General features: G+C 43.9%; 1 protein-coding gene across 1 annotated transcript in view; it reads left to right on the top strand.

Moving 5' to 3' along the window:
- Positions 1-456: 456 nt before the first annotated feature.
- LOC137592619 (ras-GEF domain-containing family member 1B-A-like) overlaps positions 457-23,377 on the top strand; it is a 35,256-nt gene continuing 12,335 nt past the window's right edge. Inside the window, exon 1 of the mRNA XM_068310899.1 lies at positions 457-734. Within this exon, the coding sequence (XP_068167000.1) occupies positions 666-734 (69 nt within the window). The 5' untranslated portion in view covers positions 457-665. The remainder of the gene's footprint in view (positions 735-23,377) is intronic.

The raw sequence follows: 23,377 nt of genomic DNA, 5'->3' as shown, positions 1-23,377 counted from the left end.
ACATCACACTGAAATCTGAAACTACTATGAAATAATACATATGAAATAATACATATGAAATAATATATATGAAATATGAATCAAAAGTGTAAATGAAATCACTGAATTGCAACAGAATGTACTGCCAATAATAATAGTGATTAAATATGATCAATGTTGATTGCATTGATCTTATTTAATCAGTCAGGTTCTCACAGCAATATGACATAACATGAAATTTAGAAAAAACCTTGGATCAAACAATTATTATGACATACAAGAAATGTAAAATGGCATTCATGCATTTCATATCTGAGTGGGAACAGAACCCCGTCCATGAAAGCCACCTGACGGTATGTTGGCCCTCACTCTCCCCTCTGCCCCCCCCCCCCCCCAGATTACACTCTGCTCTGACCGATTCACGGACAGTTGATGTTTTGGAGATAAACTGAGGGATCGCAGGTCCGCAGCTTGTGCCTGATGTTGACCGTCTTCCTCTCATCTTGTCCCGCGGTTCGTTGCCTCCTCCCCCGAGTCCGTTTCTTATGGTGAAGAAAGGAGGGATGTGCGCAGGGTCCCTGAACGCCTCAGAGAAGTTTACGACGTCGCTACAGAAACAACTCCTGTTGATTCCGCTTCTCAGACAAACATTCCTGGAATAATCCGGGAGCGCTCCTCACCTCAGCATGGCAAAGTTCCTGGTTGAATTACTGGGGTGCACACTTCCCAACAAGGGCACCCCACCTTTGTTCGAGGTAATGATGCTTTAAACGCACTTAATAGCCAGTGCAACATCACATTGTATGAAAGTTTAATTTGATAAAGCAAACCGAGTTTTTATTCTAAGAAAACATTTGGGGCTGCCTGTATTCCCTTTGGAAACAGGCGCTTTGTGCATTAATATGTTTCACTGTTGCTGTGCTGTAAAACACTGAATTATCAGTGATGCCTGTGGCTTTATATTTTATACAGCTGCTGCTGCAACAGTGTGACGAGGTGCTTATCCAGAGTGCTGTGGATTAATATGCATTGTTTTATCTTGACGCATACAGAAAATCACTGCAATGTTTCCAAAATATCAGATTATGATTTACTTTCGGTCTCATAATGAGTTTGTTTTCTTGTTTACTTGTCATTTTGGGATTATTTTCTGTGATATTTCTAATGAACTCAGACAAAATATACTTAATTATGATTACATACCCCGTAGTCAAGGTGCAAAGACAGACACTAAAATGTTTGCCTAATATTTGGATCAATGTGCCACACACTTACACCCCACTGTATTATTATTATTATTATTATTATTATTATTATTATTATTATTATTATTATTATTATTATTATTATTATTATTATTATCTATCCATCCATCCATCATCTACCACTTATCCGGGGTCGTGTCGCGGGGGCAACAGTCTCAGCAGGTATGCCCATACACCTCCTCCAGCTCTGAGGCATTCCCAGGTCAGCCAAGAGACATAGTCCCTCCAGCGTTTCCTAGGTCTTCCTCGAGGTCTCCTCGACATGCCCGGCGTCCAAGAGGCATCCAGAACAGATGCCCAAGCCACCTCAGCTGGCTCCGCTCAAGGCAGAGGAGCAGCGGCTCTACTCCAAGCTCCTCCCTGGTGACTGAGCTCCTCACCCTATCTCTAAGGGTGCGCCCAGCCACTGTACGGAGGAAACACATTTCAGCCGCTTGTATCTGGGATCATGTTCTTTTGGTCATGACCCAAAGCTCATGACCGCATCACTTTAGAAGCTGCACCGATCCGTTTGTCAATCTGCTGTGCCACTCGTGAAAAAGACCCCAAGATACTTGAACTTCTCCAGTTAGGGTAAGGACTCTCCACCAACCTGAAGAGGGAGACCCTTTTCCGGTCGAGAACCATGGCCTTGGGTTTAGGTCCTGATCCTCATCCCACTTGCGTCACACTCAGCTGCAAACCGTCTCAGTGCACGCTGAAGGTCCAGGATTGATGAGGCCAACAAGACAACATCGTCTGCAAAAAGCAGAGATGAAATCCTTTGGTTCCCAAACCAGACTTCCTCCGGATCCTGGCTGTGCCTAGAAATTCCATCCATAAAGATCATGAACAGAACCGGTTATAGAGGGCAGCCCTGCCGGAGTCCAACATGCACCTGGAACAGGTCTGACTTACTGCCGGCAATGCGAACCGAGCTCTGGCTTCCGTCATGCAGGGACCGGACAGCCCTCAGCAAAGGGTCCCGGACCCCATACTCCTGAAGCCCTCCCTACAAGATACCATGAGGGACATGATCGAGCCTACTCCAGATCCAAGAAACACAGGTGAACTAGTTGGGCAAACTCCAATGAACCCTCGAGCACTCGATGGAGAGTGTAGGGCTGGTCCAGTGTTCCACGACCGGGACGAAAACCGCATTGTTCCTCCTGAATCCGCGGTTGACTATAGGTCTAATCGTCCTCTCCAGTACCCTGGAATAGACTTTCCCTGGGAGGCTGAGGAGTGTGATCCCCCTATAGTTGGAACACACCCTCCGTTCCCCCCTTTTGAAAAGAGGGACCACCGTCCCAGTCTGCCAGTCCACAGGTACTGTCTCCGACTGTCATGCGATGTTACAGAGCCGTGTCAACCATGACAGTCCCTGCATATTCAAAGACTTGAGGTACTCAGGGCAAATCTCACCCATCCCCGGTGCTTCGCCACCGAGTAGTTTGGCAACCACCTAGGTGACTTCAGCTTGGGTGATGGACGAGTCCACCTCTGAGACCTCAGCCTCTGCTTCCTCTGTGTAAGACATGGCAGCGGGATTGAGGAGATCCTCGAAGTATTCTTTCCACCGCCCGACAATATCCTTAGTTGAGGTCAGCACCTCTCCACCTCTACTATAAACAGTGTTGGCTGTGCACCGCTTTCCCCTCCTGAGGCGCCGAATGGTTTGCCAGAATTTCTTTTAGGCTGAACAATAGTCTTCCTCCATGGCCTCCTTGAACTCTTCCCAGACCCGAGTTTTTTGCCTCCGCGACTACTCAAATTGCAGTACTCCTGGCCTGCCTGTACCTGTCAGCTGCCTCCGGAGTCCTCTGTACCTGTCAGCTGCCTCCGGAGTCCTACAATTCAACAAGATTTGATAGGACTCCCTCTTGAGCTTTACGGCATCCTTTACTTCCGGTGTCCACCACCGGGTTCAGGGGTTACCACCGCGACAGGCACCAGAGACCTTGCGACCACAGCTCCGAGCAGCCACTTCGACAATGGAGGTGGAGAACATGGTCCACTATGACTCAATGTCCCCAGCCTCTTTTCACCCGAGTGTCCAACACACGCGGTAGGAGGTCTGATCATTTGACAACAAAGATCATCAACCTCCGGCCTAGGGTGTCCTGGTGCCATGTGCACTTATGGACATCCCTGTGGTTGAACAAGGCGTTTGTTATGGACAAACTGTGACACAGAAGTCCAATAACAGATCACCACTCGTGTTCAGATCGGGGAGGCCGTTCATCCCAATCACCCCTTTCCAGGTCTCGCTGTCATTGCCCATGTGAGCGTTGAAGTCCCCAAGGAGAACAATGGAGTCCCCAGGCGGAGCACTATTCAGTACTCCTCCCAGGGACTCCAGGAAGGCCGCGTATTCCGCACTGCCATTTGGCCCGTAGGCCGAAACAACAGTGAGACACCTGTCTCCAAACTGAGGGCGCAGGGACATGACCCTCTCGTTCACCGGGGTGAACTCCAACATATGATGGCTGAGCTGTGGGGCCACAAGCAGGCCCACACCAGCCCGCTGCCTCTCACCTTGGACAACACCAGAAAAGTGGAGAGTCCAGCCCCTCTCAAGGGTTTGGGTTCCAGAGCCCAAGCTGTGGGTGGAGGTGAGCCCCGCTATATCTAGTCGGTACCTTTCAACCTTCATCACAACCTCTGGCTCCTTTCCCGCCAGTGAGGTGACATTCCATGTCCCTAGAGCTAGACTCTTTGTCTGGGGATTGGGTCGTCAAGCCCCATGCTGACGACTGCCACCCAATGAACACTGCACTCATCCCCTACGGTTTCCTCGGCGTGTGGTGAGTCCACCGGAGGTTGGGCCCATGTCATACTTTTGGACTGAGCCCAGCCGGGCCCCGTGGGCAGAGGCCCGACGACTAGGTGCTCGCATATGAGCCCCAACCCCGGGCTTGACTCCAGGGTGGGGCCCCGGTTGCGCCATACCGGGCGACGTCACGGTCCTTGATTTTTTACTCATCATAGGGGTTTTTGTGCTGCTCTTTGTCTGGCCCATCACCCAGGACCTGCTTGCCACAGGAGACCCCAGCAGGAACATAAAGCCCCTGACAACATAGCTCCTGGGATCATTCGGGTACTCAAACTCCCCCACCAGGTGGCAGCTCTCGGAGTATTTTCACTATTATTATTATTAAATTATCATCATCATCATTATTATTATTATTACTAATATTATTATTATTATCATCATTATTATAAAAAATCGTGGTGCAGTAACTGTTCTATGAGAACAAGTTTAAGCAGCCTTCAATGGGTGGCTATGGGACTGTTTTGTAGATGTGGTTGGGTATCTAGTAGATTACATGACAGGAATGGAATATATTATGCTTTTGATAATGAATGAATAATTTCTTAATTACAAGTTAATGCCAGTGATTTGCTGGTCCCAGCCTCTCAACATGCTCTCCTCATTTACAGAGGTTCAATATGAATGGATGAATTACCAAATACGTACATGACATGCTGAAGTCCAATAGATGGGACTACTTGGAATTGTTGGTAGGCACTACTACTGACAAGTGAAAAAGCAAATGGAATCAGCAAGGTGACTTGTGATTCTGCCTTGAATTGGCATTTCCATTAATTTTTTTGTTTTCACCTTGACTGGTGGTTGTTCAGTTTTATTTTTTATTATAGAATAACTCCAGAACTGCTCAACACATTTCCATAAAACTTGGGAAGTTGGGTCTTTGGCCAAGCTAGATACCACTACAAGTCCAAATTAAAGATGGATTTCTTTGTCATACTCTGTGCAAGTGGTGAATTGACACAAACAAGTTAAACAGACAGGTTCACGTTTGTTCATGTTTGTCGGTCTTTCTGAGTGTAATGCCGGTAATAAATTGAGTTTTTGATTGATTGATTGATTGGTTATTATTACCCAGATTCAGTAAATTGGCTGGGTTTTGGGGTGAGATCTATTTCTAGAGTGTTAGTAGAATAGTTGGAGCTGGATTATGCCACTGACGAACACTACAATTATATTCTAACCATTATACAAAAGCCACTTCAGCATTTGTGACTTTGGAGGATCGATCTTATTTGAAGGTCACTGGTTCAAGCCCCAGTCCCCCCAGTCTACATGCCGATGCATCCTTAAGCAAGACACTTAGCCCCAAATTGTGCCCCGGGCACTATAAGGGCTGCCCAGCCAAGTTATTATAATGTGTATAACTGTATGCGACAATAAATGGTTAGTTTAAATAATTGCTATCAGTGATTGTGTAACAGTTGTGACACAAATTAATTAATAACTTAAAGAAATTAAATGTTAAAATGTAAATGTAAATAATAATTTATCACAGACCTGTAAAACTCTTAACTTTCAGTACCCTTCATGACCGCATGAATCTTCCATGCCACCTTGTTTGTTCTCTCTCTCTCTCTCTCTCTCTCTCTCTCTCTCTCTCTCTCTCTCTCTCTCTCTCTCTCTCTCTCTCTCTCTCTCTCTCTCTCTCTCTCTCTCTCTCTCTCTCTCTCTCTCTCTCTTAACTTTTGTTAATATCTGTTGCTACACTATTAAAACTGAATTTAATTGAATTGTTCAACAGTCCAGACAGGTTGTACCTGCTGGGGGCATCTCAGCAGCTGTGGTGCTGTAAAACTCACGTTTCAGTCTGAAGGTCAGGAGTCACAAGTAAATCTGTGGGATTATGAGATGATCTATCACACAGAGAGTTTCTCCTTGGGATTGATTGTTTAATAGCTTTTGCCATGTCTTTGTGAACTGGTACAGCTTAATGAACCTCCATTGACAAGCTTAGTGACAAAATGCTGATTTCTTGGACTTTACTGCAAGATACTGGAAATATACGTCAGCAGAACAGTTATTATTATTATTATTGGGATTTTTTTTTCTTTTTTCAGTTGAGTTAAACCTGAAGCTGCTTACCACCTTCTGTGATTGTTAGATCAAAAATCACTTCACTTGGTTTTAAAATAAGACTTGTTTTTTATCTGCACTGTGGGGTAATTCATGTGTTTCAGAATTCCAACAATTCTTGTTTTGGAAAGAGTGAAGAATCCTGTACTTTTATTTTCTTTAAATAATGATATCCTTTCGCACTTCATCCTTTGAGGCTTATGTAGCTAAGACAGGAATTGTGTTCTGCCTGAATAAAGGTAAGGTGTTACCCCACTAAAACTTCATTAATCATATTTTTTCATGTATCCCCTGATCAACACTTTTTGTCAAGTGTTTGTGTAAATATTAATTCTTTTTTTTTTTTTTAATTTAAAGATCACAGATTATCAGATTGCTATTCACAGATTGCTATTACCAAAAGGGAGAGTAACATGAATGAACACGCAGAATAAACAGATTGGGTGTTGCATGATGTTATGTAATAATGTGACATGAGTGAAAATATTCTTAAAATAAAATCCATTCTTCTGAATATGATTTATATGACACATTACATAAAATGAGCTCTAAATGAAGCAAACATTTTAGATTTATTTTCATCACCTATGTGCACACACATCAGCCATAATCCACTGCCATGGGACTGTTAATCCATCAGACATCATCTCAATCTGCCCAACACATTGTGTGATTCACGTATTAAAATCATCTCAGAAATGTGTCAGAGAGGATCATCGTCGTAAGTACTGGGAAATGAAATGACCTGATCAGCTTCACGGGGGACACAGATTAGATTGACAGACTGTTATATAAAGTCTTTTCTCCAATTCCACCTTAAAGCATGATTTAATTGAACAGATGGCCTGCAGGTCACGGGGAGCAAATGCTTTGTGCTCTAGGAAGCACATTAAAAATAACAATGAGTTTGTCAACATCGTTGATTTAACATTTCATATATATCAGCAAAACTTGGTGAAATTTGGTGTTTTTTTATCAAAGCGTTTTATTACATATAACCAGCAGGATAATCATTACCTGAATGCTTACAAATAATTATCATTGTCTATTGTCTATTGCTCCCATTGAACTGCCAATTTATCGTAGTAAGGTTTCAGTGCCCAAATAATCCTAGGAGCTGTGCTGTCGGGGGCTTTATGCTCCTGGTAGGGTCTCCAGCGACAAACAGGTCCTTGGCGATGGGTCAGACGAGCAGTTCAAACACTCCAGTGAAGAGAAATTACTCAAGGACCGTGATGTCACCCATCACGGTCCTTGATGGGAGCTCCCCGCCCACATGTGGACTCACCACCTGCCGTGGGACTTGTATGGGGAAGAGTGCAGTGTGGATTGGGTGGTAGTGGACAGCGTGGGGCTCGACGACCCAATCCCTGATCTGGGATCGAGCCTATCAGGGATCCTGGATAATCTGTGTATGATTGCCTTTGATAGTTTAAAGGAAGTCCTGAGCTTCAATTTACAATAATTTTAAATGAATCCTTGTAACATTATGTTTATTTACTCGCATTAGGAATGATATTCATTTTATCATCCAGAGAATCAATTTGCAGCTGTTGTAACATATGCTGTTTATTTAGGCCGACTGTGCTATTTTGTTCCCGGAATGCAGCTGAACTGTAACTGAGCATCAGCAGCTCCGTCCCACAGGAGGAACTTTAGTAGGAAACAAAACATCTACAACCAAAGAGAATTTAGAGCACAAACTTGCCTCATGATATTTGGACCTTGACCAAAAAACTACCGCCGATGTCTGGAGTGACATTGGTATTATTAGAAGTTGGTAATGATAGGTTTAAGATAAAGATTTTTGAATGTTTGCCAAATTTGAGTCAGCACAGTACAGTTGCAGCTACAATTTTCTTGGGCCTACACTGTCTCTTCAAAAGATTCATCAAAATCATTTTAGTCATCCTGCTAATATACAGGCAAAGTGTTACAAAGTATGTATTCTAACTCTTTCACACCTATGTCGCAGTTGTTTTCATAGCGACATTGAAGTGTATGAATAATGTGTAAAAGCTTGTAATCATTTAATCTAAAATGGAAGCTTTTGTTTCCTCAAACCCATTTCCTTCATTTGGTATCTACTAATTTTTCTCTGCAGCTCCTTCTCTGCACTTCTTTATCATGCAATTTTTTCAGTAAACCTTTCTACATTTCTCTTTTTATGTTCTTACTCTGTCAGCTGTAAACTCATCATTCTCGCACACACTGCCTATAACTGTTACCAGAACTCTTCTGTCTTACATCTTTTTCTCTGTGGCCTTTAAGTGAAGCTTTATTCGAGGTATGTAGCTTGTGTTTGAATCCGTATGGGATTTTCTAAGGGCAAAGAGAAACATTAACATCACTGCACTGTCAAGGCCCATCTGAGCATTTGAAAAGATGCCTGCATAAATGTCAAAGAAATCCAAAGCAGTGCTTTTCACAGGGGCAAAGTTTGAGGACATCCATCTATTGGAGGTTTAGTTTGTTGCCATGGAAAAGATGCTGAAAAGAGTGAAGACTGAAATATACAGTCATTCATAACTCATGCTTATTCAGTCAGTATTTATGAAAAAATCGCCATAAGTTATACTTATATAATGTATAAGATACATAAAGATGCATTCACATTTCCTCAACACATCAGGACTGAACTGTGGAATATAGTCACTAGGGTGTGATTTGTCAAAAAAGGAACCATAATGTGTCACACTGTGGGAATTTCGTGAGACTTGAAAAAAGAGAATGAGAGTGAGAGAATTTATGAGCGGGAGTCTCTGTTCAGGGTTCTGGTGTAAAGAGATAAATAAAGCCTGATAAAGCCCGTGTCTACAAGTTCTACATTTACGTCAGTTGTCAAAATATTACAATATGCTTTACATTACAATGTGCTTTTCACCGCATTTTTAATGGTTTTCTAGCGATTGTACAAGTCCAATATTTCTGGCATTCAGAACAAGTTAACTCAAAGCGACCTGTAACTGTATTTTTATGTGTTGTTTTTATGTCCTGTAATTGTTTCTGGTAAGTCTTAAGGGAATAGTAATTTCATATTCAGAGTAGTAATGGCATTTAAATGGCTTCAAATGGGGATTATAAATTAAAATGTAATAAATAATGACACAATAACAACTCAGTTTATGAGCAATGTCAACTCAATTGTGTCTGTAGGTTGAGGACTACCTGTAATACAAAACATTCCTAACGGGATGAAACCTCCAGGTTTAACAGACAATAAAAATTGTCTGGCTTTATCCGTGAAGTCAGAAATCTCACTGCAGATAGAATGAAAAGCTAATTTCATGCTTGTAATGGACTCTGGTTGCTTGTAATGCTGGGAATCTGATGTTTTAAACGTTTTCATCTGAACGTTGCTGCATGGCAACCGCTCTATTGGATTTACTTAAAGTTGTTTCCATGTAGTGTATTTAAGAGCAAAATCTGATCCAGCACGTCAAATTTAGTAAGACGAATCACAATCAGAACCAACCTGCAGTTTGTTTGTTCTGTTTCAGTAGGACAACAGTGATGCCTGGGTTTGTAGTCACCGGTTGATTTATTAAGTAAACTCAATTAATTTGTGACTCCAGGTGAACCCGGATAAATTGTGTCAGAATAATCTGAACAATACCAGACTGGAAATGAAAGATATTTTGTTTAGAATTAGTAAGTAGTGAACTCACCACTTTGTATCTACCTACCCTCTCCAAAAATACACAAAATTCAATGTGTGTATATGTTCATGAAAAGAACACAAGGCTGTAGTTGAAGTTGTGACTATATGCGTGTTTATATCTGTGCAAGCGTTCAGGTGAGAGTCACTGGCTCTTTTATGTGATGCGCATCTGTGTAAAAAGGAAGCTGAAACACTGTTGTGTGCAGATGGCATGTGTTTGTGTCACTGCAAGTCATTTTTGTTTCTGTGTGTAAACGTTAGTGCAGAAGAGAGCAACCAAAGAAAGGGTCAAGGCAACGTTAAACATGAAAATGTTGAAAGCATCCACTGCTATGACAACCAAAAGAGAACGCAAAGATATTGCACAGATTCCACTTTGATAAGAAACAAAGACTTTGAGTTGATTTATCTTCACAGTGCAAACTGTTCAACTACATAATTTCTGTCTGGAGCAATCTCTGAAAGTGTTTTACCTGCAACTACTACTCTATTTTCCCATCTGATCATGTCCAGTTCAGCAGTGGAAGTCTAAACCCCAATCTGACCCTAAAATCAGAAGGTAGCCAAGCTTACCTCTAAGTAAGAAAATGATATATGGTACTGTGATATCTCCGGTGTTCTGTGGGGTTCACGAGACTTTGGGAGGGGGCATGTGAATTTGAAAGGGAAGTTTTGAGTGGGAATTTGCCAGTTTGTGAGTGTTCATGGTTATGGCTGGATGCGTTAAATAAAGCTCGCTAAAGAAGTCAAAAGTTGTCATCCTTGTCCGCACGCACGACAATGAAGGGTTGTTACACTGGTGTCAGAAGCTCGAGATTTCAACCCTGCTCCGGAGCCGTTAGAAGTTAATTATGGATGCCCAGGGTGTTGGACGGGTGAAGGTGAAGACGGAGATGGACGACTGCACGGTGTGTATGCCTGACTGCAGCTGCCAGCTGCGGCGGCTGTCCACCCCGGGGCGCATGCACCTGAGGGACGTTGGGGGTCAGAGAGGGACCCTCTTGCTGGCAGACGGGCAGACAAGGGCGGCGGCGCCAGGTGCGGTTTGTCAGCGGAGAGAGAGCGACAAAGATGGACACGGCCAGCGCGACACGCAGGCACCTGCACGGCATGAGGTGGGTGTCCATGAAGATGGTGGCGACCTGCGCTGTTTATTGACTGGTCCTAAGACCCTGAGATTCATGGGCAAAGGCAGCTGTGAGGCGTACTGGGAACAGTTTGAACTTTTAGCTGAGGTAGCTGGCTGGACTGATGCGATGAAACCCCTCCAGCTGGCGATGGCACTGACGGAGGATGCTGCGGCCTGCTTGCTGCTGGTTGACCCGGAAGAGAGGCGTGACTACACGACACTGGTGGGGGCGCTACAGAGACAGTTTGGGGAGCCCAACTTGAGAGACTCTGTGCGCTGTACGTTTAAACACCGTGTCAGACGGCCTGGTGAGTCCCTTCATGTGCTGGCCTATGAGATCGAGAGCTTGGGCAGGCACGCATACGCTAACATGCCCCCTGCTATTTGGAGTGAACTAATCCGCGACCGGTTCGTGCAGGCACATAGACCTGACAAGGTGCGCCTCCATGTGTAGGTTAGCCACCCAGTGTCACTGAGCGCAACACTGGACTGTCTGCGCCACGAGACCATCAGCTTTGCCCCCCGTTGCCGCTGCCGCGGTGACTGAGGTATCGTACCAGAGACCAGCGTGGGCGGAGGAACTCATGCACACGGTGATGACACAGGCAGCCTGGGCCCTGTGGAATGACGTTGGATGTCGTCCTCTGATTGGCTGGAGGTGCCGGCGTCCTGGCCATCTGTTCTGTGACTGCAATGCGGCAGGTGGTCTGCAGGGAAACGAGAGGGGACCGTGCAGCCCGGTTACCACGGATTCGTGTAACGGCACACTGGGAGCAGCTAGTTTCATCAGTTGGTGGGGGGAGTATGGACTTACCTGTTCAGACTGACCCTGTAGTGACTGTAGGCTGGACGGGGGTGGGTAACTTGTGTCATGTACCCGTGTTAGTGGGTAATGTGTCATGCTCAGCTCTGGTGGACACAGGGTCCACCGCCACTTTAGTGAGGCCTGACGTCGTTCCGGTAGGGACCGTCCTAGAACAGACCTCGGTGAAATTGCAAACAGTGACTGGGGAGACAGCCTCTATGAGAGGAAGGGGGACTTTTGTGTTCAAACTGGAAAATCTAGCTGTGACTTTTCAGGCGTGGGTGGCAGAGATGCATGATCCATGTATCTGTTGGGCTGGATGACCAGCAACAAATGAGTCTGTGGCAACTGCTGTGGGAATTCAATGACATCTTTGCCTTTAACGACAATGAGGTGGGCCTAACACACCTAGTGCAGCACAATATTGACACTGGGGAGGCGCGGCCCATCAGAGTGCACCCCCGCCGTCTGCCCCTGGTGAAGCAGGATGCTGCAGATCAGGGGGTTTGTGTTACGCTCGAGGCCGGCATCATTGAAGCCTCTGACAGTCCATGGTCATCTGCGGTAGTGATGGTCCCAAAGAAAAAGGGCTCCAGGTGGAGGTTTTGTGTGGACTATAGGCCACTGAATGGGGTGATGAGGAAGGACTGTTACCCCATTCCGCGGGTGGATGAGACACTAGACATGGTGTCTGGGTCCGCCTGGTTCTCGTCACTCGACATGCATAGAGGGTACTGGCAGGTCCCCTTAACGCCTGAGTCACGACCAAAAACCACATTCAGCACAGGCAGGGGGCACTGGCAGTTTAAGGTCCTGAGTTTCGGGTTGTGCAATGCCCCTGGGACATTTGAGAGGCTCATAGACAGGGTGCTAGAGAGTGTTCCACGCCAGGAGTGCGTGGTGTATTTGGATGATGTTCTGGCCCATGGGAAGAGTTTTCAGGCTGCACTAGACTCTTTGCGGGTGGTTCTGGGCAGGGTCACAAGGGCTGGCCTTATTGCACCCGGACAAATGTCATTTTTTGCAGCAAGAGGTGGATTTTTTGGGGCACAAATTGAGCAGTGAGGGCATCAGCACGCTTGAGGAAAAGGTGCGTGCATTAGGGACTGGCCAGTCCCTAATAATCAAACGGAGCTCAAGAGTTTCCTTTGGCTGGCCTCCTATTATAGGAGGTTTGTGCGAGGGTTTTCGTGCATTGGTGCACCTCTTTTTCGATTGCTACAGAAGGGTCAGACCTTTTAGTGGTCGGTGGATTGCCAGAGGGCTTTCACCACTCTCCAGCAGGCCCTTCTGAAGGCCCCGGTCCTAAAACCCCCGGACCCGACCATGCCGTTCCTGTTGGATACAGATGCTAGCAATGTTGGCATGGGTGCGGTTCTGTCTCAACGGGGCCCTGAGGGGGAATGTGTGGTAGCCTACTTCAGTTGCATCTTTAATAAGAGTGAGCGGAGCTACTGTATGACGAGGCGGGAGCTCTTGGCAGTCGTGACGGCGGCCCGGCACTTCAAATACTATCTGTGTGGAGTGCCTTTTACCATCAGGACTGATCATGCAGCGCTCAAATGGCTCATGTCGTTCCGAGAACCCAAGGGCCAGGTCACACGCTGGCTGGAGGAGCTGCAGTCATTCAACTTTACTGTGGAGCACAGGCCTGGGGACCAGAACGCCAACGCTGACGCCCTGTCCAGACAGCTGTGTGCTCTGAGTGGTTATAGTTACTGTGACAAAAGAGATGCTAGTGAAGGCCAGCTGCAAGGTGGGTGGGCTGCTGGGGAAGCGAAATGCTGTTCGCTGCAGGTGGTGGACAATGGAGACTGGGTGGCTAGTCAGGAGAATGACAAAGACGTGAGGCCGGTGAGACCGTTGGTCAGTGGTGAGAGGCCACCATGGGAGGGCGTGTCAGGTCTGTCAGTTACTACAAAAAGCCTGTGGAGTACATTTGGGGTGCTTCGTCTCTCTGAAGGAGTACTGCAGCTGGCATGGAAAGATCCAGCCACAGGGGAAGAGAAGTGGCACGCTATGGTTTCCAAGGCACTGAGAGAGGTGGTGCTGGGGGCCTGTCATGGGAGCGCTGGCTCGGGTCACTTCGGCTGAGACAGGGTTATTATTGGGGCCAGCACCGCCGGGACGTCGAAGACTTCTGCCGGTGGTGTGATGAGTGCGCAGTGCACAAGGGGCCTCTTGATCAGTCCCATGCTCCTTTACAGCAGCAGGTATCGGGGGCGCCGATGGAGAGGGTTGGGGTGGACATAATGGGTCCATTCCCCGTGACAGACAATGGGAACAAGTATGTGCTCTGTGCAATGAACTATTTCACAAAGTGGCCTGAAGTCTATGCGTTGCCTAACCAAGAGGCAGAAACTGTGGCGGATGCACTGACGGAGGGAATGTTCAGCTGTTTCGGAGCACCTGAGGCCATTCACAGCGATCAGGGCAGAAACTTTGAAGCTAAGGTGTTCTTAGCCCTATGTGAGCGGTTAGGTGTTCAGAAAACACGCACCACACCATTACATCCGCAGAGCGATGGTCTGGTGGAACGTTTTAACCTGACCATACAGCAGCAGCTAGCTATCCTCATCGCAGACCATCAGCGTGACTGGGACAGACACATTCCCTTTCCGCTGATGGCTTATCGGTCCGCTGTCCAGGGCTCGACGAGCTGCACCCCTGCTTTGCTAATGCTAGGCAGGGAGCTCAGAATGCCCGCGGAGATGGCCTTTGGGAGGCCACCAGATGCTGCAGATGCCCCGCCGGGGCCAGAGTATGCTAGAAAGCTGCAGGACAGGATAGAGAAGGCTCATGCTTTTGCCAGAAATCATCTGGGGAAGGCTGGCATGAGACAGAAAAGAAACCATGACCTGAGGAGTAGGGGCAAGAATTTCAGGGCTGGGGACTTGTTTTGGGTTTATACCCCAAAGAGGAAGAAGGGGCGCTGTCCTAAATTGGACTGTCATTGGGATGGGCCATGCAGAGTGACTGAGAGGGTAGGTGAGGTTATTTACAGGGCAGGCAGGGGTGTGGTTCTGCACCGGGACCACTTAGCACCTTACTTAGGGAGGGCTGTTCCTGTGTTTGAGGGGGGGTGGCTTCACAGACAGACTCTGGACCCCCCGCTGACCAGACTTCACAAGACCCTCCTTCGCTTGATGCCCCAGACAGCCCGTCTGTTTCCCCGACACAAGCCCCTGTGTCAAGGAGAGGCTGGCCACAGAGACTACGACGGAGGCCTCCACGGTTTGATGACTTTTTAATGACCCCTCGGGGACGAGGGACTTCATAAGGGGGGGCAGAGTGATATCCCCGGGGTGTGGGGTGGGGTTCGCGAGACTTTGTGAGGGGATGTGTGAATGTGAAAGGGAAGTTTTGAGTGGGAGTTTGGCAGTTCATAAGTGCTTATGGTTATGACTGCGTTAAATAAATCTTGCCAAAGAAGTCAAAAGTTGTCATCCTTGTCCGCACACACGACACTGAAGGGTTGTTACAGTACGTATAGAATGTCAGGCGGAGTTTCCCCGCCTCACGCCCTAAGACAAGCTGGGATAGGCTCCAGCTCCCCGCAACCTGCGCAAGTGGATGATGCGGGTTGAGAAAATGAATGAATGAATGAATGAATGAATGAATGAATGAATGAATGAATGAGTGAAGGTTTAGGCTTTATTGATCATGGACAGTGCATGTTAGTGGTGATTACTAAATACCGCATCAAAGGCCGTTCCTGTGTAGCACCTTGACAGATGTTCTGGTACAAAGTCACCCTAATGTAACATGTTGAAAATAAATTCAACTATTTTAAGGTGTGCATGAGTAAAACGTGTTGATCTCTGCTATAAATCATCAACATGCACTCCAGTCTGACTTACAGGAGTCGATCCATCACACTGACAGACACATCTGTGTCAAGTTGATGCTGCGATGTTTCCATTTTGAGAAAGTTGTTGCTGCAACATGTCCAATAAATAACTTTTATATTGAGGGGATCAGTTACAGGATATAAAAACATGTTAAATGGTGGACTTTAGATGTTGTCATGTGGATTTTGTCACAGTTGGACAAAAGCAATGTATGGAACACTTACGTTTGTCTCTTGTTACAATTTGATACAGGTCTTCATGTGAAGCAACAGGCTGGAGGTTCTTGGTTGTTTTGTGTGTGAGGAATGAAAACTAAAATGAAGATGAGATTTGAAATAAACTCAAAATAATTGAAGGTAGTACCCTTCAAAATACAATAAAATAACAAAATACAATGAACAATGAGCAATCAAACTCTGCCTTTCAACTGAAGTCAAACTTAAAATAAAAACTGGAAAAGGATGTGCAATGATAACTAGTAAAAACGTTTCATCAATGCGCTTTATTTCTCTTTTCATATATAAAAGAGCATTTTTAAAAACAATGACAACTAGTAAAAAATATTTTATCAAAGTTTTTTTCTCTTTTCATTTTTAAACGAAAACATTGGAAATTAAATGGATGGGAGGGCACTCTTCTGTTGTATTCTTTTTGGGTTTTTTGCCCGACTGAAACAGGTAGTCCTCAAGTCATGTTTGGAGACGCGAACAAACACAGTTCCCCTTTCTGCTACAACCCCCTGCCGAGCAGCACCGCTGTGTTTGCGCATCTCCAAGACTCATTCTCCCCATCCTGTTCTTTAACGTCTCACTGTGAGCATCTCAGGGCGTCAGGTTTTGTACCTTGATTTCTGTACCGTTTATCATAACTCATAAGGCATAAGCTAAGTGATGATGGTGGTATTAGCGACGACCACAATAACGGCTCCCTCCGGCAGTTCTTATTTGTAAGTCACATGCTATATGTGTTTACATATATTGTATATGATACATACATGATAGGTGTTAATTTTCACAGCATGTAATACCAAGAAATGTAATTTGTATTTTGAACTTACTGTATTCTGTAGCCATCATATAATTTAAAATGGTGTTCCATGTGATAGAGGCCCCAGTGTATTTCCTGTTAACTACTTATGTTAACTGAGGAGTTGTTAAGTATGGAAATGAGAGTTTTCTTGTTCCTTCCATCATGTCTGTTACGTTCAACATCTGGATGTCTTTGAGTGTAGTCTCACACTTATAACAGTTCACCAATTCTCTTCTAATGAAAAGCAAGATCAAAATGAGTTACACCTGTAAGACATCAATGATATACCTTTAAATAATAATAATAATAAATACACATCATGATTCCCAGACATACACTTGCATGAACACTGGGGCATCCACAATCATCTCATTCTGTTGGTACACTGTGAACAGCACCAGTCAGCTGCTATTAGGTAAAAACCATGAGTTTTTGGTGCTGACTAATGCCGTGAATGCTCCTAAGCTACAGAAATTGAACATTCCATGAATGCACTCCTACGCAACATTTTGTCAACATGTAACGTAACATGGCTTTGTCCTTATATTTATGCTCAGAGGGCCACTGGGGGGCGATGTGCATCATAGCAGTGCAGCCCACCAGTTCAGGGATGCCGGCTTGAGGTCTGGAGTGTATGTAGTGAATGCTGATTTATATGCTGATTTATGAATTGTCATGAATATTGCAGTACCTTCATATGACAGGTAGGGAACATCTCTTAAGGTGAAGGTGCACCATCAGCAACAGGTACAACATGGTGATCCTGAAAACACTACTATTGATCAACTGCGGACAAATCATGGAGCTGCCTCACAGAAATCTGGTGGTTTCGTTCTTTAATGTGCAAAAATACACAGCTCCAAAAAAGTATGCGTAAGTCACTGATTACTCATTATTATGACTGAGTTCTAGACAGCAAAAGGCTTCTATCCTGACTTTTCAACTTTATGGAAAAGACATTATTAATTTTTTTAATCAAGGGGTTTTTAAACAAAGAATGACAAAATTGAAAACCTTCTTTATAAATAATGTGTGTGATGCTGTCAAAAACCAGATCCTTGCTTTACAGAATGTGCACAAGAACAGCCCTTATCATATTAGTGTGAACATGACAGTATGGGGACATGAGCGGAGGAAGGGAGGGAACACTGGGAGTCAGTTACTGTGGGCTCAGTGGGGAACGCAGCAATGACGGCCTCACCAGCTGCCAGTCATGGATAAGCACTCTGCTGCTGGTTACAGAAGATTCAGTGTTTTGTTCCACAGAAAATACATAGAAAAGTGTAGCCAGGTAAACTTCATTTTTTGATCAAGGACTCATCAAGTAAAGCGGTTTTATATAGGTCCTTGAAGGATTTAAAGGACTGAGACTTGACTGTAGGGTCTGGTTAGAGTTCACTTATCTCATCCTGATGATTAGGACCAGTGGTGGTGGAAGCACATTCTAAAGGTCATGGATTAATCTGATTAGTACGTGAAGCAGGGACGAACATATCAAGTTACTGATAGAATTTCTGTAGTCTTTACTCTTACAATGCAGGCTTGTGTATTAAGTCCCTGCCCTGATGTCAAGAGTCAACCTTTTTTTATGACATTTGAAATAATTTCATTATCCATCACTGGGACATACTGTATGTGTTTGTATTTGTTTCTGTAGAATGGAAATGATCAATACTTCTTCATTATTTAAATGGTAGTTTAATTAGTAGCAAAAGCAAAAAGAGAAATGGCAAAACAACACTGCAAACATAATTTCTTAGGTATTCTACTGGGATGAACAGAATTTTAAATAAATAGCAATTAGCATATCACCCACAGTATTGATCACAGCTGTAATCCTCCTGTTCATGAACTGGCACAACCTCTAGATGTCATCCTGAGTGCTTTAGTCAGAGGTGCGAGGAGTTGTAGGTCCACATCACTAAACTAACCCCACTGAGGGGAAGACCGCCTCCATCAAACCTGCAACTTACTACTGACTTAATATTCTCCTCAGTCTTCAAAAAAGGTTCATTATTTTTAATGAAGTGGTTGGTCAGAATTTGTTAGAGAATGGCATTGCTGCTTTTTCTAAAAGCTTTGCTTTGCTATTTTAAACATACACAAGGTCAGAGTAAATCAAAGAAGAAAATATCTCTTTAATTAGTTCTTTAGCTTGAGGCCAAATCAAACAAGTAAAACTGTTGACGAAAAAGTGTGACAGATGATAGGTTGGTGTATTTGCTAAAAATACTCTTTCAAGATGGAGGGACCATATGCCTCCATTGTTCTATAGTCAGATAGCTGAATGACTGGAGGGAGTGAGACAGAGATCCTTTAGGAAGGGCTGGTGGATTTCTTTTCCAGTACAACATGCATTTTAACTCAGTGCAAATACGCTTTTGGCTTCTGTTTGATTCAAGGAGACTCATTCATATGAATAGCAATGAGATATCCTGGATGCTCTCTGCATGCAGGAGGAGGATACCCCCTGCCATTCATATACATGCAGCACTGTCTCATTTACACAGGCTCATTGGCATTCAGACATACACAGCCATTTACCATCACAACTTGTTCACACACATGCATACATACATACACTTATACATGCACATCATAACAGAGGAGGGTTTTTGTCGATATGTGAGTATTAATAGCAGTTAGAATCTCTCTGCAGACAGACGGAAAGTTTTAACTAATCGGCTGTTGTACTAAAGTTGAGATTCAAAGTTGAGAGGAATGTATAAATATAAAAAACTCACATGACCTTACGCACAATCTGCTAATGTAGCAGCGTTGACAGATCACAGCTCTCGTAGCTGTGGACAGTGGATGAACAGAACATTTACTCCACATTACTCCACACTTATTCCAAATGCAAGTGTAAAGATCACAGGTCTGTTCACCTTACTAAAATAAATACAGAAAAATAAATAGGTCACACATAGCAAACTATGATATGAAAGAAAACCAGACCAAACGAGCAGTGAATGTCTGTTTCTCCTTTTTTAAGTTAAATGGTGAGAAATCTTGTAACAGCAGCTACTTCTCTATAAATTCACACCCATTAGTGCACCACTCTGACTAATTGTGTCAATAAACCTATGTGACCAAACCGCATCAGCGCTGATGTCAATGTGTTAGACCGCACGGCTAACAGATCGCTGAGATGACCTTGACCCCTCCCTCCCAAGGACTGCTGTGACCCCACTGACAGCTCACATACCTCATTAACTCATGAAGACTGATCCCATGTGACCTTCACACACACACACACACACACACACATGCACACACACACACACACACACGCACACGCGCGCGCACACGCGAGCACACACACTGTCAGCTATCACACTATCTAACCTTCCATTAAGGTACATTTCCTGATGAGTGGGAATCACCCATATAACGGATTCACTTGCATGGGTGAGGGGACGCAGTAGTGGGGGGGGGGGGTCACGAGGGACGCTGCCCACCCAGACAACTTTAGCAGATTAGATTGGTTGATTCAAGATGACAGATATGAACTTATTATATTTGCTGCAAGTGACCAAAAAACTGCTGACAATGTTTTTACCATATTTTACTTTAGTAAGGTTTAGTACATTTATAGATGGTTAACATTTACAAAAAAGGGAATTATTGTCTTTAGTAATTTACTTTTCAGCTTATTTCACCTTTGCTCTTTGCCAAGAGCTGACTATCAGTCAGGATTTTTTTTTAACTTTGGTGATGTCCATCAAATTGGAGTTCACACCAGGAGATTCCTGGTACATATTCAGACCTTAAGCATTTCTGTGCAGTTTGCTTGTTTTCCTCCTTTTTTTGATGCTCTGGCTTCCTCCCACAGTCCAAAAACATTGAATATGGTGAATTGCTGACTCTAAATTGTCCACAGGCGTAAATTTGAGCATGGATGCTTGTTGTTGTCTTTGTCAGCCTTTTAATTAACTATGTTTTTTGGAATTTTCTCCACCCCCCACAACCCTGCAAAGTACATATGGTTAATGGTGGATGCATATTGATTTAGATTTTAATAAATTAATTTCATAGCATAATACTTTTACTTTAAATTTTAGCACATACTCTAGGTTAGGTTACTGTAAGTCGGTTTTGATTGTTAATTTGAATATATTTACGCCTAAAGACAAAGTTAAGGTCACACTGAAACTATTTCCCTCTCAATTGATGGATATTTTTCAAAACTCACCTTGGTAGTGACAGATGAAAAAACCCTGAAGATGGATGAGATAGATATTTGAATTCAAAATGTCGGAACCAAACCGTGCAGCTGTGATCTGAAGAGAAAGTCACAAGTTAATTCTTCATGTGTCTCATTCTCCGTCCTCCATCCATTTTCCTCCCATTGCCGCTTCATTGCCTCATCCGTCACCTGCAATCAAAGATGCATTCAGTCAGAGGCACCGTCACTACTTCCTCTGACGTTTAATATTCCTCCAAAAATCATAGGAAATATCAGCTGGAATAAGACAAAAAGTGTCACACACACAACTTTGGGTAGAGCACTTTTCTTTTGAGTGTCCCACATGAGTATCTAATTCATTATCAGAGCTTCTGACTGCAGACACTACTTCTGAATTAGAGAGAACCTTGCAGGCCTCTGCATATTAAGTGAAGGCAGCCTTTTAAGTTTCAAGAAGTATCTGTGATGGATGATATTCCTCCTTTTAATACTAAATAATTAAAACGATACTAAAAAAATCTGAGGTGAAAAGATAGACCCTATTAAAATGAGCTATAAAATGTATGGCAATAATTTTAAGTTGTGTTCAGATTTGATTTGCTTGTTAAAGACAACACATAATCTGCGTGCAATGCATTGTGCAAGATGCAAAGGGCTTGGATAAATATTTTAAGAGTAACATGAATGAAGAGGTGTCAGCCCCGCTCGTTTTTGCTGTCACTGGCACAGAACAACCCGCGGCCACACCTTTATAGACGTCACACAACTACGTCACAGAAAAAAACCGACTGAAATGACCATCATTTATGACATCACAGTTGGGGAACCAAAATACAGACATACACTACTAGATGTTGCATCACCTCTATCGTGTATAAAACACGTTTTTTTCCCCAGCAGTGATGGCGTTGTAATGAAACAAGTCTCCTCTAAATATGAAAGATTAAATAAATTAAATGCTTATACTCACCAAAGCAGCTGTTCAAATGGCTTACTTTTTAAACACAAAATCCATTCTCCTTTCTTTTCTCAAGAACAATTTGATGACTTGGTTGTACAGTTTATCTGTGCATTTTAATTCCAGCAACAAATCCAGCAACAAAGTAGCTCATTCAGGGATCAGATGATCTTGTCTCACTAGAGCTTCTCTTCAAAGTTGCATCTGCATAGCGTCTGCATAGCACCGCCTTGGTGCTTGGTGATTGGAAGTATCCAGTCACCAAGCTGGATACTTCCTATCACAGGACTCGTATATATCAGGTGAACATGAGACCTGCAAGCAGGCCTTACAAGGCCAACTCGTGATCTGATTGGCTATCGCGTCTGTCTATTAACTATATGTGCCCTTTCACTCATAGTGCAGGGAGACCTGCACTCGAGATTCCGAAGGTCCTGGGCAGATTTCATTCAACCTGGCAAAACAAGCTAGCTGAATTCTGATTGGATAAAACCTCTCTAACCTAAAACTAGAACACTGACACAGTGTTTTCCCATGTTATATTATGTCTCAATGTATATATGTATATATTTATACATAAATTTAAATATATTTATTTAAGGAAAATGCATTGAAATATAACTAACTTTTATCATAAATATTATCATGAGTTCTGGTTATGTCAGGCCAGCAGAGAAGGCCTTGCTCACTCTGATGGCCCACCGCTGCCTGAATCACACTCCAAGTCCGCTGGGATAGGCTCCAGCAATCCCTCGACAACAGCAGAAGTGGGTACTGAAAATGAATGAATGAATGAATGAATCAATCAATCATGGCATAAATGAAAGAATGAATTCAGTTGAGTTCATAAACCATTCCCTTTATAATTTTATAATGACTCCCAGATAACTGTCATGTAAACCCACCAATGTGTGACTGGTCAGATACATAAATGATCATTGTGATTTAGGGGGATGCAAGTGAATAAATAGAAGTACTTATAATAGTGAAATTGTTGGAGTAAAGCAGTCATCCTCCTGGTCCTCATGATGAATCCTACGGCACAAGCAGAAGTGGCGTGAAAGAGCCCCCCTCCCCTTAAATAACATGAGTGCTGGGTGTGAAAGTGACTGAAATGGCAAAGGAAGCTTGCAAGATTCTGTTTTGAAATCCATCACTATTTCATCATGTTTCAGTTGTGTCAAATGGACGATTGGTTTCGGAACATACCAGAAAGTTCAGTCGTTTCACTCATTTCACACCAGTTTTCTTTATGCCTACATGCCCAACATCATCGTCATCGTTTCTTACAAATCATAACAGTTTTGGCTCATCTAAAATGTTCTTAGAAGAGTCTGCTTCACCAGAATATGTTCTGCAAACCCATCTGCATCTCCTGTGTCCTGCTTCAACATGTTGAGGACACAGTTTGGAATTGAACTGTTTTTACTTGAATTGTTATACAAGAGGTGCAGGGACAGAATTTCAATTATAGCTGCTCCAAAGTAATTTTGAGGCTTTTTAATTACAGAATTCAGCAGTGTTTGCCTTTCTCTCATGGTCGTCAAATATTCTCACCAAAAGTGAAAGGACAGTTATTTTGTAGAAGGCAACAAGTGAATGTGTCTGTTTGATTATAACTCT

Source organism: Antennarius striatus, chromosome 3 (genome assembly GCF_040054535.1).
Source record: "Antennarius striatus isolate MH-2024 chromosome 3, ASM4005453v1, whole genome shotgun sequence".
Lineage (NCBI taxonomy): Eukaryota > Metazoa > Chordata > Actinopteri > Lophiiformes > Antennariidae > Antennarius > Antennarius striatus.
The sequence above is the reverse complement of the archived record's forward strand: the minus strand, read 5'-3'. Positions and strand labels throughout refer to the sequence as shown.